General features: G+C 50.1%; 1 protein-coding gene across 1 annotated transcript; it reads right to left on the bottom strand.

The window, feature by feature from the left end:
- Nucleotides 1–14,303: 14,303 nt before the first annotated feature.
- Nucleotides 14,304–17,730, bottom strand: LOC119273322 (CASP-like protein 5B3). The gene is made up of 3 exons (XM_037554520.1): nt 17,600–17,730; nt 16,440–16,572; nt 14,304–14,459 (listed from the first exon to the last, which is right to left on the bottom strand). The coding sequence occupies exons 1-3, from the start codon at nt 17,728–17,730 to the stop codon at nt 14,304–14,306; spliced, it is 420 nt and encodes a 139-aa protein (XP_037410417.1).
- Nucleotides 17,731–18,367: the final 637 nt, after the last annotated feature.

The raw sequence follows: 18,367 nt of genomic DNA on the forward strand, positions 1-18,367 counted from the left end.
TAAGCATGATACTTTTCATTCATAGATAAAAGACGGCAGTCCCCGAGCCCTCCTCGGGGGGCCTATTGTCTCGTACTTAGTACAAAAGTTAGCGTGATACATACTGCATTTCAACTGTAAAATCTTCGAAGGAGGTTGGCGTTCCATGGTCGTTCCGACTCCTTGCCGGAGTCGTCTCTCTTTCGTACCTTCGGCTTCTGCGCGTCGATCAGGTAGTAGGAGTCGTTGCCTAAAGCTCTGCTGGTGACGAAGGGACCCTCCCAAGGGGCCGAGAGCTTGTGCTGGCCGGCTGTTTGCTGGATCAGCCGGAGCACAAGATCGCCCTCTTGGAAAGATCTTGGCCTGACCTTCCGACTGTGGTAGCGGCGCAAACCCTGCTGGTAGATGGCAGACCGGCTGAGGGCTAACAGCCGGCCTTCTTCCAGCAGGTCGACGCCGTCTTCTCGTGCTTCCTTGGCCTCCGCCTCCGTGTACATGGTTACCCGAGGCGAGTCGAACTCGATGTCAGTTGGGATGACCGCCTCGGCACCATACACAAGGAAGAAAGGGGTGAAGCCGGTTGACTTGTTTGGCATAGTGCGCAGACTCCAGAGGACAGCCGGTAGCTCATCGAGCCAACAGCCGGCTGAACGCTCCAGAGGTACGACCAGTCGGGGCTTGATGCCGGAGAGGATGAGGCCGTTGGCTCGCTCGACCTGGCCGTTTGACTGTGGGTGGGCGACGGACGCTAAGTCCAGCCGGATACCTTGGGCTGCGCAGAAACATGCCAAGGCTCCTTTGGCAAAATTCGTGCCATTGTCGGTGATGATGCTGTGTGGCACACCGTACCGAGTTGTTATATCTGCGATGAATGTCACAGCAGTCGGCCCATTCAGCTTCTTGATCGGCTTTGCCTCAATCCATTTGGTGAATTTGTCCACGGCGATGAGCAAATGCGTCATGCCGCCACATGCCATCTTGAATGGTCCCACCATGTCCAGTCCTCAAACGGCGAAGGGCCAGGAGAGGGGAATGGTCTTGAGTGCTGAAGCCGGCATGTGTTGCTTGGAGCTGAAGAGTTGGCACCCTTTGCAATATTTGACTAATTCTTTGGCGTCATCCAAAGCAGTCGGCCAGAAGAAACCATGGCGGAAAGCTTTGGCGACGAGGGATCTTGAAGCCGCATGGTGGACGCATTCTCCTTGGTGAATGTCTCTGAGGATTGCAATGCCCTTCTCTTGCTCGACGCACCGTTGGAGGACTCGAGTGACACTGCGCTTGACGAGTTCTCTGTTGACGATTGTGTATGCTCCGGCTCGACGTTGGACTTGTCTTGCCTCTGTTTCGTCAGCCGGCAGATCTTGGTTTACTAGGAAGTTGAGGATGGACTGAGCCCATGACGGAGCCGCGACCTCTCCTACTGCCAATGTGGCTACTGCCACCAGGGTGGGCGGGCTGGGCGGTGAAATGCTGGAGTCGGTCGCCGGCTGTTGTGCTGGTGCAGTCCCCGGGCCGGCTACTGCAGTCCCCGAGCCGGGTGTGGCAGTCCCCGAGCCGGTTGCCGAAGTCCCCGGGCCGACTACTTGGTTCTTCGAGCCGGACCCGGCCGCGTCGGGGTCAGGCGGTACGAAGATGGAATCGGACTTTGGAGATGGCTTGATAGACGGCTTGAGGAGGCTTGCCGAGTGGAGCCTATTCGAGCCAGAGCATCGACTGGCTCGTTGTCGGCTCGCGGTACATGGAGGAACTCGCATCCTTCAAAGTATCCGCTGAGTTGTTGAACCAGGAAACGGTAGCTCGCCATATTTGCGTCCTTGGCATCCCAGTCGCCGGATGATTGCTGGACCACCAAGTCCGAGTCGCCATAACATAGGATCCGGTGAATACCGAGTTCTTTGGCAAGCCAGAGCCCGTGTATGAGCGCCTCGTACTCGGCCACGTTGTTGGAGGCGGCAAAGTGAATCTGCAGCGTGTATCTGAGCTTGTCGCCTTTGGAAGAGCTAAGGACGACGCCGGCTCCCAAGCCGGTGCGCATCTTGGACCCGTCAAAGTGCATGCGCTAATGGGTGGAGTCGGGAGCCGGCGGCAGGTACTGGGTCTCGGCCCAGTTGACGAGAAAGTCGGCCAGTGCTTGGGACTTGATGGCGGTGCGGGGCTGGTAGAAGATTGTGTAAGGGGCCAGCTCGATGGCCCATTTCGCCACCCGGCCGGATGCGTCCCGGCTGCCTATGATCTCGGCCAGCGGGGCGATGCATACGACCGTGACGGGGTGCTCTTGAAAGTAGGGCTTCAGCTTCTTGGCGGTGAAGTACATGCCGTAACACATCTTCTGGTAGTGCGGGTAGTTCTGCTTTGAAGCAGACAGCACCTCGCTCAAATAATACACCGACCTCTGGACCGGCTGGGCTCGGCCTTCTTCTGGGCGTTGGACTACGATGACGGTGCTGACCACCCGGCTGGTTGCGGCAATGTAAAGGAGCATGGGCTCTTTCTCAGTCGGCGCTGCTAGGACAGGCGGCGTGGCCAGCATCTTCTTCAGCTCGTGAAAAGCTTGGTCGGCCTGGTCGTTCCACTCGAAGTAGGTGCTCTTCTTCATGAGGCGGTAGAGGGGGAGAGCTTTCTCTCCGAGCCGGCTGATGAAGAGGTTCAAGGAGGCCAAGCATCCGGTGAACTTTTGGATGTCTCGAAGCTTGGTGGGGATCGCCATTCTCTCGATGGCCTTGATCTTCACCGGGTTGCATTCGATGCCGCGTTCGGAGACCAGGAAGCCTAGGAGCTGGCCGGCTGGCACTCCGAACACGCATTTCTCGGGGTTGAGCTTGATTTGGAACCGGCGTAGGTTCTCAAATGTTTCTTTGAGGTCTTCCAGCAGGGTGCCGCGCTTCTCCGTCTTCACCACAATGTCGTCCACATAGACGTGAGCGTTTCTGCTGAGTTGCTTGAGAAGGCACTTCTGCATGCAACGCTGAAAAGTGGCACCGGCATTTCTCAAGCCGAATGTCATAGTCAGGTAGCAGAAGGCTCCAAATGGCGTGATGAAGGCGGTCTTCAGGCGGTCGTCTGGATCTAGCTTTATCTGGTGATATCCTGAGTAAGCATCCAAGAAACTCAATAGCTCGCATCCGGCCGTGGAGTCTATCACTTGGTCAATCCTCGGCAGGGCGAAGGGATCTTTAGGGCAGGCCTTGTTGAGGCTTGTGTAGTCTATACACATGCGCCACTTGTTGTTCTTCTTTAACACAAGGACTGGGTTGGCAAGCCACTCTGGAAAGAAGACTTCCATAATGAAGCCGGCTGCCAGAAGCCGGGCTATCTCCTCCCCTACGATCCTTCTCTTTTCCTCTAAAAGTCGGCGGAGGGACTGCTTGACTGGTTTCGCGTCTTTTCGGATGTTTAGCTTGTGCTTGGCGAATTCCTTCGGAACACCCGGCATGTCCTTGGGGGACCATGCAAAGATGTCCCGATACTCACGGAGGAAATCGGCGAGCTCGCCTTCCTATTTGCTGTTCAGGCTTGCCCCGATGACGGCAAACCTCTCGGGGTGCTCGGGGTCAAGGGGTATCTTCTTGGTTTCTTTGGCCGGCTGGAAAGATCCTTGGGCATCATACTCCTTGGGGTCGGGGGACTGGTTCGGCTGCTTGCTGGCCAGGGCCACGACCCGGTCCAACATCTTCTTCTCTTCGGCAATCACAAGGGACTCGGCCAGCCGGCTGCTGGTGGCAGCGCACTCAGAAGACTTCTTGTAATCGCCGGCTATGGTCATGACGCCTTTGGTGCTTGGTATCTTCATCTTGAGGTATGCATAGTGGGGAACTGCCATGAATTTGGCCAAGGCGGGTCGGCCAAGCAACGCATGGTAAGGGCTCTCCAGGTCCACCACTTCAAACCAGATCACTTCCCGGCGAAAATGCTCCTTGTCCCCAAAAAGTACATCAATCTTGATCTTGCCAATGGGGGCGCAGGATAATCCGGGTACGATGCCATGAAACACTGTCCGAGTCGGCATGAGCTGCTTCGTCTTGACATTTAGCTTCTCCAGGGTGTCACGGTACAGGATGTTGATGCTGCTCCCGCCGTCTATTAGCACGCGGGAGAAGCGGGCAACGCGTCTGTCCGTCGCGAGGGTGGCTTCCAGGACCAACGCATAAGAGCCGGGAGACGGAATCACTTCTGGATGGTCGGCCCGGCTCCAGCTGATGGGCTTTTCTGACCAATGCATGTGTCCGGCGGGGTTGGTAGCGACCACGCTAACTTCCTGGTGCTCTCGGCGTTTGCTTTGCCGGTCTTCGAGCTGGCTTGTAAAGACGATGTAGGTTGCTTGCTCGTCAGGGAATTCGTCATGCACGGCTCCGACTGCGGGCCGAGCGGCCGGAGGCGGAGGCGGCACGAGCCCCTCTCCTTTAGAGATTCGGGTGAGCCAATGGCACTTCCGGGTTGTGTGGTTGGACGGCTTTGCGCCGCTATGGAATTTGCACGGGGCGTCGAGAGTTTGCTCGTAGGAGAAAGCCGGCTGCCAAGCCGGCCGGCCGCCCTTGGGCTTCTTGGGCGCGGATCGCCCTTGGGCTTCTTGGGCGCGGGTCGCCCTTCAGGCGGCGCGTCTTCGACCGTGGCCACCTGCCGACTAACGGGAGGCGGCGCAGGGCCCTTGCGCTTGTGGTCGTTTGGGTGTGGGCGTCGGCCGGAATCCCCTGCCGGCGTCTTGGGCGCCGGGTTGAGTACTTTCCCGGACGCATCTACCCGAAGCTCGGTCTTCATCGAAGAGTCGGCAGTGGCGTATTTGTCGGCTATGTCCAGAAGCTCGTCGAGGGTAGTCGACTCGTCGCAGAGGAGCTTGTGCTTGAGGAGGGTACCTTCTCGGCACCCGGCAGTGAAGTATTCGATGGCTTGCACCTCGTGCACCCCCTCGCAAGAATTGCGGAGCTCGGCCCAACGCGTGAGGTAGTCGCGACTGGACTCGGCCGGGCCCTGTACGCACAGGGAGAGCTGCCTGGGCTTGGGGGCCTGCTTGTAGGTGCTGGTGAAGTTGCGGATGAAAGCTTCGGTGAAATCTAGCCAGCTGTTGATGCTGAGAGGCTTGAGGCTGTTGAGCCATGTCCGCGCCGTGCCTTGCAGCATGAGGGGCACGTACTTCACGGCAACATGCCGGTTGCCGTTGGCTATGCTGACCGCCGTGGAGTAGTCGATCAACCAATCTTCCGGCTTCACGGAGCCGTTGTACTTGGGCGTGTCTCTTGGGAGCGAGAACCCTTTGGGGAAAGGCTCGTCGCGGATGCGGGGGCCGAAACAAGGCGGGACGACATCGTCTTCTTCTTCCAGCGCCAGGGATCGCGCCAGGCGGACGATCCGATGGCGGGCGTTGTTCTCGCCGACTCCTTCGCGGCGACCTAGCCGGCCGCTGAGAGTCGGGTGTGCCACTGGCGGCGGGGTGGGATATCTCTCTCCACGGGGTCGAGGCGGAGGCGGGTTGCCCCACCATTCCATGGCTCGGGGATGGCCGCCCGCGTCTCGCTCGATGGAGATCCGGGTCCGGCTTCGGCTGGCCGCCGGCTCTTTCTCGCGCCGCACGCAGGCGTTGCTCGTAGTTGGTGTCCGGGACGTCGCACCATGATCTCGGTGCGGGGGAGGGCTTCCCGCGCGGGCGTCGGCTTCGTGCCGCCGTGCGGCCGCGTCAATCAGTTGCTGGATGCGCCGGGTCATGTGGGGGAGGTCTTCGGCCTTCAAGCCGTCCAACTCGTCTACGGCCGCCTGGGCGGCACGCAAGTTCTCGAGCGGAGTGGCATAGACCGGGCGGTCGACCCCTAGCGTGTCGGCGATGACGGCGCCGCGTTGCTTGACAAGGCCGGCCCGGCTTGGCCCGCCCGGGGCCGGCGTGCCGAAGGCGGCGCGGTCAGCTTCGCGCTGGTAGGCCTCTATGAGGCGTCTCACGGAAGCCAACCTCCGACCCTCTGCAAGGAGGGCGAGGCGGCGTGCCTCCAGTGCTTCGTCGTCGGCATTAGCCGGGAGGGGGGTGGACAAGTCGTGGGCCGCCGCGTGCGAGGCGTCGTGGGCGTTCTCGTCGGCCGGGCCGCCGTGGCCGACGACCATCACTTCGGTGGTGACAGTATCGCGGCCGTCGGTCTGAGGAAGCGGGTCGTTGTAGATCGCGACGTTGGTGGGGAAGGTGTCGAAGGAGGCCGTGTCGGAGTCGACAGGCATCGGGTCGGTGGAGCCAACCGACTCCAGATCCACAGCGGGCTCGCTGGAGACATGGAGCTGGCCGAGGAGGTTGGCGAGGTGGTCGGTGGCCGCATCAGAGGCGAGCTCGTCGGAGATGAGGGTTTCGTCGAGGAGATTGGCGAGGCTGCTCGCCGCGCAGATGCTGGTGACGCCTTGCAGCGCGTCGTGGCAAGCGCCATCGGGCGTGCCGGGCTGGCTACGCTCGCTGGGGAGGAAGAGGGTTCCCGTCCAGAACAGGTCTCCGGACGACGATGCACCTGGCCCCACGGTGGGCGCCAAATGTCGGGTGGTAGGTGCGACATATGCCAACGGGTGGCTTATCATTGTGGGAGCCAGTAAGACGTCGCTGGTGCCTGGAAACGGGGTAAGGCGAAGACATGCACGCCGGCGAATCTTACCCAGCTTCGGGGCTCTCTGCGGAGATAACACCGCTACTGCTGCTCTGCGGGGTCTCCGCATGATCACTAGATGGACGAGTAGCTACACAATGCTCCTTGAGCTGTTCGGTGGGAGGGGGAAGAGGGGCGCGGCTAGCTTGCTTCTTCTCCTTGTGAGGTGTCTAAAACTAGCTGGGGCTCGAACCCTTTGCATGGGTGTTCCGGGGGGTTTATATAGGCCTACCCCCCGGGGGTACAATGGTAATCCGACTGGGCGCGGGGCCCAGCCATCTGTGACTGCGCTCGCCGGCTTCTGCGCCGGCTGTTGTGGCCCGCCGACTGGTGGACCTCGCCGGCTGCCGGCCCCTTGGTCGACAGGCAGGCCCCACTGTCCAGGACCTAGTCGGCGGCTGGTTACTATTGCTCCATCTTGGTGACGTGGGCTTCGTCGTGGTAGGCGTGGCTACAGTGCCGCCGCCTGGCGGGCGATCGCTGTAGCCTCACCGCGTCTTATCTCCTTAATGGGGCGTCTCCTTCAAGGAAGGCGGCAAGCCGGCTGCGGGGAGCCGGCTCCGTCTTGGGCCGACTGGGGGAGGCGTGGCCGCCTTCGGGTGTCTCTCTGCCCGAAGGGACCCACCGCCCGTGGGCCGCGCTGGTGGCCCGTCGGGGGTGACATCAGGGTCAACATGGCAACAGTGCCACGCCGGACGGGTCATGCCCACTCCGTACGGGGCACTGTGCCAGGCGTGCTCCGGGATTCGGGGGTGGCAGGCTTTACTATAGCCACGCCCCGTCGCACCGCCGTTAGGTGGATGCAAACTTTGAGGGTACGGTCTCGACCACTTTGTGGGAGCCGGCTTCTTGGAGTCGGCCTCCTCGCGGCCGGCTTCTCGAAGTCGGCCCTCCCATGGCTTTCTTCATGAGGGCTAAAGTCGGGCCGCCTTCCGAAAGCCGGCCTGGGTGACAGTCAGCAAGGGGAAGGCGGCCCCATGTCTTGGATTCTTGAGAGCCGGACGGGCTCGTAATTTTTTCAGAAGGGCCAGGGGAAGCCGGCTAGGCTACCCATGGCTATTTACTCCGACAGTGGGCAGAGAGTCAGTGGCAGTTCTCCAAGCAAAAATACGAATTTTGTGAGGAACTTTAGCTTTTCAAACTAAATTCCATAAGCTTTCCCTGCCATTACCATAGATTGCCGAGGAACTTACACCCGGTCCATCCTGCAAAGCCTTACCCAGCTTGTAGGCACTTCTTACCGAGAGCATACCATTTTTTTCATAGTTCCATGCGAGAGTATCTTTCATAGGAATAGAGGGAAGTCTGATTTTGTAGATCTCCTCAGCATCAAAACTGAAGAACAAATTGTCAATGATTTGCTTGTTCCATTCTTTAGATTGAGGATCAATTAATTGATGGACCCATCTGAGTCTGCTCCTACACTTCATGGTCTGGATCGAGAGGCCCGAAAGACGAGGAATCCAGTTATCCTGCATTATTTGGATACTTTTTCCATCACCTACCCTCCAGACCATGCCCTGTTTTAGGAGTTCAAGCCCATATTCAATTCCTCTCCATACCGGAGAAGCATCAGATGTGAAAACTGTATCTAACAATTTTCCTTTTGGGTAATATTTAGCATTTGGTGTACAATGCTGGTTTTTTTTCTTTTCGTTGCTTCTCTGCCGGTTTATTGTTTGGTCGTTTTTTCTCCTAATTCCCTTTTTCTCTTTTTCTGATTTTAAATTCATGGTTTTTTTTTAAATATGATTTTTAAATCCATGAACAATTTTCAAATTCACAAGCATTATTCAAATTATAAACCTTTTCAAATCCGCAATCTTGCATTCAAATTATCAAATAAAATCTATGAAGAATTTTTTTGAAGTCAACGGTCATGCAGGCGGTGGAGTAGTGTGAGTGCCAACCACTCTCAGCTGATGGCACAAATAAAAAAATTGAGACAACTAACCTAATGGTTCAAGGCCTGCTGCATGGCGACAACTAACCTGTTCATGTCGCGCACAGATTCAGAAAGTCAGGAATAAACGCGCCATCCCCTAGAATCAAACCCTGGTCTCCTAGGCTTTCACCTGAGCAGCAAAACACTCCGTCTATCTCATGTTACTAGTTGGTTATAGGATCGAGGACTACTAGATGCCACCAAGCCGGTCTTCTCCATCTTTCTTTTTACTTTTTTTCCTTTTCTTTTATTTCATTTCTTTTTTTCTTCTTTCTTTTTCTCATTCCTTTTCCTTTCTTCTCTGATTTAATTCAATCTTTTTCGTTTTCTTTTTTCTCTATTTTTTGTTTGGTTTTCATTTTTCTTCTCCATTTGTTATTTTTCTTTTGTGTTTTCTTCGTTTTCACTCTTTATTTTTGTACATGTCAAAAATATTTTTTGTATACACGCTCAACATTATCCTAACGCTATTTCAACATTTTCCAAATACCTGTTCAACACTTTAATAGTTATTTAGCATTTTTTGAAATACTTTTTCAACATTTTTAATACTTATTCAGCAATTTCAAATACTTGTTCAACATTTTTCTATACTCTTTCAACATATTTTAATATCTATTTCAACACTTTTAAAATACTTGTTCAAAATTTATTTAGCATTTTCAAATACTTGTTCAACATTTTCAATATACTAGTACAACATTTTTAATACCTATTCAACAATTTCAAGTACTTATTCAACATTTTTAATACTTATTCAACATTTTTTAAATTCTTGTTCAACTTTTTTAATACTTATTCAACATCTTTTCAAGAATAGAAAACGAGAATATTTGAAGAATACTTGAAAGTATAAACAAAAGTACAAAAATAACAAACAAAAACGAGAATAGAAAACGAAAAAAAAAAACAGGTTGTGGCTCCCGCGTGGCTGGGCCGGCCCGTCTGTGGCTCGCCCCGACGCGAGCGTGTTCCCTCCGCTCGCGTAACGCGAGAAATAGGGGCGCCCCGGCTAGGTGGTTCTATTTGACGCTCGCGTGCGTCGAGGAGAAGTGGCTTCGCTGAAGCGCGGGAGTAGCTGCGCGAGATGGGCCGGCCCACTTCGCTAGTTAATGCATAAGGTTCCCTAAACCGGTTTCTTTCTTTTTTTTTCTCTTTTGCCGGTTTTCTGTTCTTCCTGTTTCTTTATTCTTTTCTTCTTCAGTTTATTTATTCTGTTTCTTTTTCTTTTTTACTCCTATTCTTATTTTATCCTTTTTATTTTTATTTTCGTCCGTTGTTTCAAAAAAGTTTGAAATTTCGTATTTTCTTCATGATTTCATAAAAAAATTATGTTTTTAAATTTTGTTCACAATTCAAAATTTGTTCAACGTACATTACAGAAATGTTCAATGTATTTTCAAAAAAAAATTCGGTGTATATCATAAGAATGTTCAGTATGTATTTAAAATTGTTCAGCGTATAATGCAAAAATGTTCAATGTATATTTAAAAAATTGTTCATCTTTTTGGAATTTCGAAATTTTTGTTCAACTTTCTAATGATTATTCACGTTTGAAAAGTTTGTTCAAATTTCAAAAATTGTTTATGGTTTGAAAAAAGGGTTTCGCGTTTGTCAAATTTTGTTCAGAATTTTCAATTTTTTGTTCTCGATTTTCTTGAATTGTTCGTAAATTTTCAAAAGTTCTTGTTTACTTTAAGCTCTTGCGCCGCTTGCAAACCAGTACAAGGTTTCAGCTCGACTGGTTTGGTTATAAAATTTCTGAGCGGGGCGTCTTGTGTTCGTTCTCTCTCTGGCGCGGGGTATTTTTGGCGTTTTTTTACGCGCTCGAGCTACTGACCTTTAAATGGGCTGGCCCATCTGTATCTACCTTCGGCGAAAGCTACTCTGCCTGACGCTAACGAGCGTCAGACAAGAGCTCTCCCCCGGCTATACCTTTTTTTTAGCAAAATGCTAAGCTTTATTCATTAGTTGGTATTGCTACCGATATTACAGAAGTGTCATGTGGTAGCCCCAGCCAAATATGTCGGCCATGAACCAACTTTACAGCATGCCTAGCTAATTTGTGAGGCTCAAAATTTGAGACTCTTGATTCAAACTTGAAACAGCATGAACTAAACGAAGATTGCCACAAACTTATCTCTTTCACCACTCCATCGTAGTTTCCACTTGATTTTTCCTTGATGTGCTTCACTACTTCTTGACAGTCCGACGCGATCACCATATTCTGTAGCCCCAAATCTTCAGCCAGAGATAAGCCTTCTCTACATGCAATAGCCTCTAAAGTAGGCGGATCTATCAATCCTCGAACGACGAACGCCGAGGATCCAAGATAGTCTCCGTTATTGTTCCTACACACAGCCGCGACTGCCCCAACTCCTCGAGAAACCGCGGCGTCCACATTGATTTTGGCGCAGCCCGGTGTTGCCGGAATCCATCTTCTCGGTACTGCACTCTTTGGTCTGATCACATGGTCCTGAACTTTGTTCTTCTCCTGTTCTAGCTCTGAGATGAAATGTGTGATGAACATATATGTCGACAGAGGGCTTTGATTTATTCCTTCATGTATTAGCTTTCTTCTCGCCGACCAAATGGCCCAAAGGGTGACTGCTACTGTGATAAACTTTTCATGTGAAAGTTGCTCGATCATGGTAAATAACCACCTTCTTGCGTTTTGTTCGGTGTTGCTCTGAAGTTCATCGATCAATTCTTGATCAACTAGTGACCAAACACAGCGAGCAGCAATACACTCCAGGAGACTGTGCTTCCACGAGTCCGGAGTCCCACAAATAGCACACGTGCAGCTCGTAGTCATATTCCGATGCATCCTGACATCTTCCGTTGGGATAGACTGACGCGCAAGCCTCCACAAAAATACCCGGATTTTAGCCGAAACTGTGGTCTTCCATAGTCAGACCCAAGCGAGCTCATCCTCTCGGCGGTTAGACACAGCCGGGCGTGACTCCAACCAGTCCTCCCTCCTCTTCTTGGTTTCAACTATCATGCGATAACACGGCCGTACACTGAAGATGCCCGATTTCTCATATATCCAGGACCAATAATCCGCCACGTTCCTAATGTAGATCGGAATCTGAAAGATTGCCTATGCATCAAAAGGCAGAAAAACCTGATTCACCCGCTCCATATTCCAGCGTGCATTTCCTGAGTCAATCAACTCAGCCACTAGTTGGGGTGGATCTAGGATTCTAGAGACGAGTGGTCTTATTAACTCAGCCCGCGGGATCCAATTTGTGCTCCATATTTCCGTCTCTGATCCGTCCCCAATTCGCCTAATCAGGCCCTGCTTCATAATATCCCTACCTTCCAGAATAGCCCTCCAAACCTGAGATGGATGGCTTCCGATATTTGCATCAAGGATTGAGCTGTTTGGGAAGTATATTGCTTTTAGAATTCGAGCACTAAGAGAATCCGGAGAGACCAAGATCCTCCAAGATTGCCGAGCTAGGAGAACCAAGTTAAAAAGTTCAAAATCGCGAAAGCCAAGACCACCCATATACCTTGGCATTGTCATACTATCCCAAGACACCCAATGGGGTTTCCTTTTCCCTTGTTTGCTGCCCCACCAAAAGGCTCTTATGGCTGAGGTTAACTTTTACATAGTCCTCGAGGAAGTTTGAAACAAGACATCGAGAAGACCGGAATGGCTTGTGCAACCGATTTGATAAGAACATCCTTCCCCGCAGCTGAGAGTGACTTCTCCATCCATCCTCTCATCTTGTTCCATAAGCGATCAATAAGATACTTGAACGCTCCATTCTTGGATGAACCTACGTCTGTAGGCAGCCCCAAATATTTCTCACTAAGCTGTTCATTGGGAACTTGCAAGACTTGTTTCACCTGCTGTCTCACTGATTTTGGACATCCCTTGCTGAAGAAACATGACGACTTGTCCCTGTTTACTCTTTGACCAGAAGCCCTTGCATAAGTCTCCAATAAGAGAGAAACTTCTTCCGCCCTTTCCGAATTTGCTTTAAAAAACAGCGGGCTATACCTGACTCGACACGAGTTGGACGCCAGCCTCGACTTGGGCCGGCCAGCTCGCGGGCAGCCACAACCTCGTTTTTTTCTGCTTTTTCATGTTTTTTCTTTTTGTTTTTTGCCTTTCCTTTTACTTTTGTTTATACTTATAAATATTCTAAATATATATATCACAAAAAACATTGTACATACAGTTTTTGAAAAGAAAATCTAGCATTTTAAAAATGTTAAATGTGCATTCAAAAATGTTTCTTATGTATATGACAAAATGTTTACAAAAATGCACAATGTATATGAAAAAAGTTGATCATGTATTTAAAAATTTTAATCAAACATTTGAATTTTTTATCATGAATCAGAAAATGTTAATCATATATTTTAAAAAGCTAAACTGTGCAAATCGATCTTTCTGTGCACGAAATATCAACATGAATGAAATAACTAAACCAAAGGAGTGACAAGGTTGGAAAAAGCGGTTGGCGTAAGCGAGGCGGTTGGCCTTCGCCTAGTGCCTAGGCAGTGCCTAAGCGCCCTAGGCGTGGCCTAGGCGGTAATATAGTTTTTACTCGTAGTGCCTTTGTGATTATTATATGGGTGTTGATATTAGTTTAGGGCATATAAATAAGTTGATTACCATCTACTGTCATTGAAATATAACCCGTTTTGCATATTAATGCGGTATGTGGCATGATTTCTTACTTGGGTAAATAGTTCCTTGCTTGCCCTGCCTAGACCTTCATTTATGCCCTAGGCGAGGCGTTTGGCCACTGCCTAGCGCCTAGGCGTGCCTAAGCGCCTCCTAGGCACTGCCTTTTCCAACAGAGGGAGTGAGGTATATGTCATATATGTAATAATCAATCAAACACTAATAGCATGAAAGGTCTGAGAAAGATCAACTAAATTCTTTAGGGCCTCCAAATTTTTAACCAAGTTCTCCTTGCTAGGCAAGCTTGGCAACTCATAGTGTTCCCTAACAGTCTATGTGCAAGGGTTATGAAGGCTAAATGTTATCCCGGGGTTGATTTGCTACACAGCATTTATTCGAAATGCATAAGGCATCATGAATGGTTTGGAGTTGTTGAAGAAAGGGGTGTATGATGTATTTGTAACGGCCATAGTATTCGCACATGGAGGGACAATTGGATCCTGAGAGGAAATCTCAAAATTAACATAAACCCAACAAAATCACATATTCGATTGGTGATACCCATACTTGGAAGGAGGACAAGGTCAAACAATTTTTCATGCCTCAAGATGAACAAGATATCCTTGGCATTCGACTTCCAAACTATGATGAGAAAGACTACATGTCTACATTGCTTGGCAACAAAAGAAAGGCTTGTTCACAGTGTGAAGCACATCCAAATTAGCTAGATGCAAAGCAACCGGAAACAGTTGGTCCGAGCAACATGAAGATATATGAAATTCCATTTGTACAATAACCAGAGCATTTTTCAGGTACTTTCGACCGTGATTTATCTCCATATATTAATGATCCCACATCATCTAAAAAGTAATTGCTCCACCTCAAGGAGCTCACAACCAACTCCTAGAATAAAGATGAGCTACTATCAAACAGGCGATCTATCTAACAAGGGATGAAGGATTGAAGGATCTGTGCCCATAACTGAAATCTAGCATGTGTCCCGAGCACATTTCAACCAACTCTCCTGACTCCTGACTGACAATTAGCATGATGTGATGGCGATTATGAGCACGTGAGATCACTAGAAGAGCGAAACTAGTAGCCAGAACCCGGAGAAAGAAGATGCAGCTTACAGCAACCACGTGATGAACGCCAGGACGACCGAAAGCGTGAACTGCCGGCAGGCCAGCCGCGAGTATGCCGCGCAGAAGTTCACATCCCGCATGAAGAAAATTGTCAGGCTCGCGGAAGCACAGGCTGCTGAGAACATGAAAATTGCCACGACCTGCAATGCATTCACAATTGATGTGTTCACTCAGGTAGATTTTTGCCTTGGCTCAGTGGTTAGGCATGCGGTTGTGCAGCCTAACGACCCGAGTTCAATTCCTAGAATTGACAGGTGATGCACATGGGTTTTCCTCACTTATTGAGGATCAAGTTTGGTGTGTATGATGGAATCACTCATCAAAAAATATCTTGATGCTTATTTAAAAAATTCTGAGGACCATGTTTATCTTGGTACTCATACTAAAATGACCGTATGCATCCCTAGTTGGTGCAGAGGCCGGGGAAGTGAAATTCTCCCCCATTTTAAAAGGATTTTCTTACTCGGTTCCCTCGAATACCCTTCCCTCTCCCCTCCTAAGTCGGCACGGGCCGGCGCCCCCGGGCCGAAGCGTGGCGGCGGGCCGGACGCCACGACGGGTGGTGGCGGCGCCTCGGCGACTTCGCTCCCGCGCGGCAGGAGGCCTCGTGATCTGGTGTGTCGCGGTCGCCAGGGACGGCGACGGCGTGACCGGATCGGTTCGCGGCGGCACGGCCGGATCTATGCCCGAGCGTGGGCCTTGACCGCTGGTCTGCCGTCTGCACGGTGGCGGGTGCGACTCGTCGGCAGCTGGGCAGATCCGCCGGGATTCTACCCTTGTCTGATCCTTGACAGCGCGGACATCTCCGGGGGAACCCTAGATCTCCTTTGGATCGAGTGATGACTGCGATTTTGCGTCGTAGTCACTCTTTAGGGCATCGTTTTGGAGTTTACTCCGGTTGAAGGGACCAGCGCCGTCGGTGGCGCACGTCTGGTGGAGCAACTGCCGATGAAAATCGCGCCGACTACGGTCATGGTGGATGATGACGGCGTCTTAGATGTCGTTTCCTTGTCGAGGCATCGTCGTTGCAGTCTGCGTCATCAGGCTCGGGATGCTCCGGGGGAAACCCTAGATCTGGGTCTTCCGGATCGGACGATGATGGCGTTTTATCGCTTTCCCTCCTGGTGGCATCGTTTTGGAGCAAGTGATGGCTAGGGGGATGGTGGAGCGGTACCTCATCTCACACATTGATGGCGGCGGAGATCGGCGGCATGGCGCTGTGGAGGCTCGGCGTCCAATGCGCGGAGATGGACTCGCGCAGAAGGAGGTAGCTGTCTGGCGTCATGGTGACGTCGATGGCAGAGTGGCCAGACAAGGTAGAAGCCTCAATATAATCTGAAGACGGACCTGTGGAAGATGGCGGCGAGGACACACGAGTGCGTCTGACCGGATTGTGCCCCAGACCCGGTATGTGGCTCGGCTAGGGCTTCTGGCTTTTGATATTAGGCTTAGGTGAGTTGTTTGGGTAGTGGCCCGGCTAGCATCCCTTCATCATATGGATAGAAGTAGCGGCATATGTTGTCAAGATGGTGGATTCAGGTATATTGTTTGTAATACTTTGTTAGGTCGTCGAGAATAATCAATAAAATGGCAGTATGCATCTCCTAGATGTAGAGGCCGAGAGTCATCCTCTTTTTCTAAAAAAATAAAAAATAAAAAGATAGACCTTTGCTAGCTTAAGATTACAAGAATTGCTCGAGTAAAAAAATGATTTCAGAGGGTATTTGGAGTGTGCTTGTAAGATGTAACAACTTTCGCTGAGAGAAATGACAGCCATTAGTTCTAACAGGAAACAAGAACCTTCCATAAACTATACCGTTGGTTAACCAAAAAGTCAGGCAAAACATATTGATTGTTAAAATTTCTTGCTCAAATGGACAATTTGGCAAAGTTTAATGGAGCGCTTGGCAAACAAATCTCTTTAAGGCTACCTTATTCTCATGGAGGGAGGCAGAACAAGAACTTGGCCAATAGAAAAGCATGAGTTGCACTTAACCTGAATTTCTTTTTTTCGTAAGAACTACTGATAAAAAAATTTGGCTTCAATTGCTTCAGTGCATGCCCTCAGTTAATTCATACGTAGCTCAGGGACAATTGAAGAGACAAATTGAACGACTTACCCAGTCAACCATAACAATGATCAATAGATTATCCCGGGTGTGAAGGTCCTTTTTATTCCTTAGAGCAAAGATATCCTTATAAGCAAGGCCCAAGCTCCACAAAAGCTGCAGGATCAACGCTAGATTCATGGAGCTGAAATAAAGGGAGACAAGATTACACTCGTTAGATGATGTCAACAAATCATACTTGAGTTCATAGTCTCAATGACATGAACTTGATGTGACAAATATAAATCATTGGGGCGCACCAGCACACTTGTTGACACATAAAACCTATCTTTTAACCATTCTAATAAAATATTATCATGGGAGGAAAAACTGCAGGTTAAATGAAAAACATATGGCTTCCTTACACATACACTCACAAAAGCACATACACAAAGAAAACATGTCCAATATTCCGGTTCCATTTTGAACAAGTATGGTGTTTGAGCTTGGAACTAATCCCGGCCCCTCAACATCCCAGGTCCGAGTTCCCCATGACTAGACACTTCTTCTTTGATACAACCCCTAAACACATTGACGGACCAGGTCAGTAAAATGGGCCGACCCAGCAACTATCTATTTCTAGTGGTTGTATAGTGAAAGAGCGAAAAATCCTAAAAATAAATTGTCACATCAGGAATCGAGCTCATGACTAGACACTTCTTCTTTGGTACAACCCCCCTAAACACATTGACGGACCAGGTCAGTAAACTGGGCCGGCCCAGCAACGATCTATTTCTAGTGGTTTTATAGTGAAAGAGTGAAAAATCCTAAAAGTAAATTGCCACATCAGGAATGGAGCCAGGACCTCCCGCAAACACACAAACGAGCAGAACCACTAGGATCATCGAGCTTTCTTGGCTAACTAACTGCGCAGAGATTTAAGAACATGACCAGCGACATATTTGAACTTTTTTCTGGAAATTTGATTGTGACTTTTTTAAATGCGAATATTTTTCGCAATTGTAAATAAAATTTTGAAAGTGCATACAAATTTTTAAACTCCAATTTTTCTAAAAAATGGTACTTTATAATTTCGAATTTCTTTTGAAAACACAAACAATTTGAAAATCTAAAGTATTTTGAAACATGACCATTTTGTAATTTTTTTAAAAAAAATTGAATAAAAAAGTACATATGTTGAACATTTTTAAAAATTTGTGACATTGAAGTACAAGAAGGCGCTGTAGTTGGAGTAGCCGAAGCCGGAGACCATGGAGAAGGTGGACGCGGCGGCGCAGACGGACTGCGACAGCCGCAGCGCCATGCCGCTCCATGTCCCCGGGCTCTCCACTACGCGCTTCATCCCCTGCTCTGCTCTGCTCGCTGCGGAGAGGTGAGGCGGAGAAGCCGATGGAGTCCTGGCTAGCTCGCTAGGCAGGATCTGTGGCGCTTGTTGCGTGCGCAGTGCGCTTAGCTCGTGTGTGGGGTGGGAAAGGAAAGGTGATGGCTGTGAGCGGGAGGTGGCTGTAGCACTTGTTATGTGCGCTTGGCTTGGTGTTGGGGGAGACGAGATGGGAAAGGTGATGGCAGAACAGGAACCAGGATGAGATGGTGGTGGGGTACCGCTGCCTGCCTGGTGTTTTTTGAGATGCAGAGTGAAATGCAAATGGAACGCAAGTAATAACTGAGCTGAGCATCCACCATGTGGTGTGTGTACCTCTGCTAGCTATAGCATCAGGAAATTTCGTGGTAGCTTCCTTCCTTGATCACATCATCTTAGTATATGTGTGTCAAAACTATGAGGAAGCGTTAAACCCTTTGCTCGGGCCGCATTGTATTATATAGAAGGTATGCCGTGGCTTATAAGGAAGGGATCGATCGAGAGAAGAGATAGATCAATGCCCGGTTGGTTACAGAGAGGAATAACAGAAGAGGAGATAAGAGAAGATTACAAGTTTAAACTACTCGTATCTCTTTACAACTTATTCTAACATTCCCCC

This window comes from Triticum dicoccoides, chromosome 3A (genome assembly GCF_002162155.2).
Source record: "Triticum dicoccoides isolate Atlit2015 ecotype Zavitan chromosome 3A, WEW_v2.0, whole genome shotgun sequence".
Lineage (NCBI taxonomy): Eukaryota > Viridiplantae > Streptophyta > Magnoliopsida > Poales > Poaceae > Triticum > Triticum dicoccoides.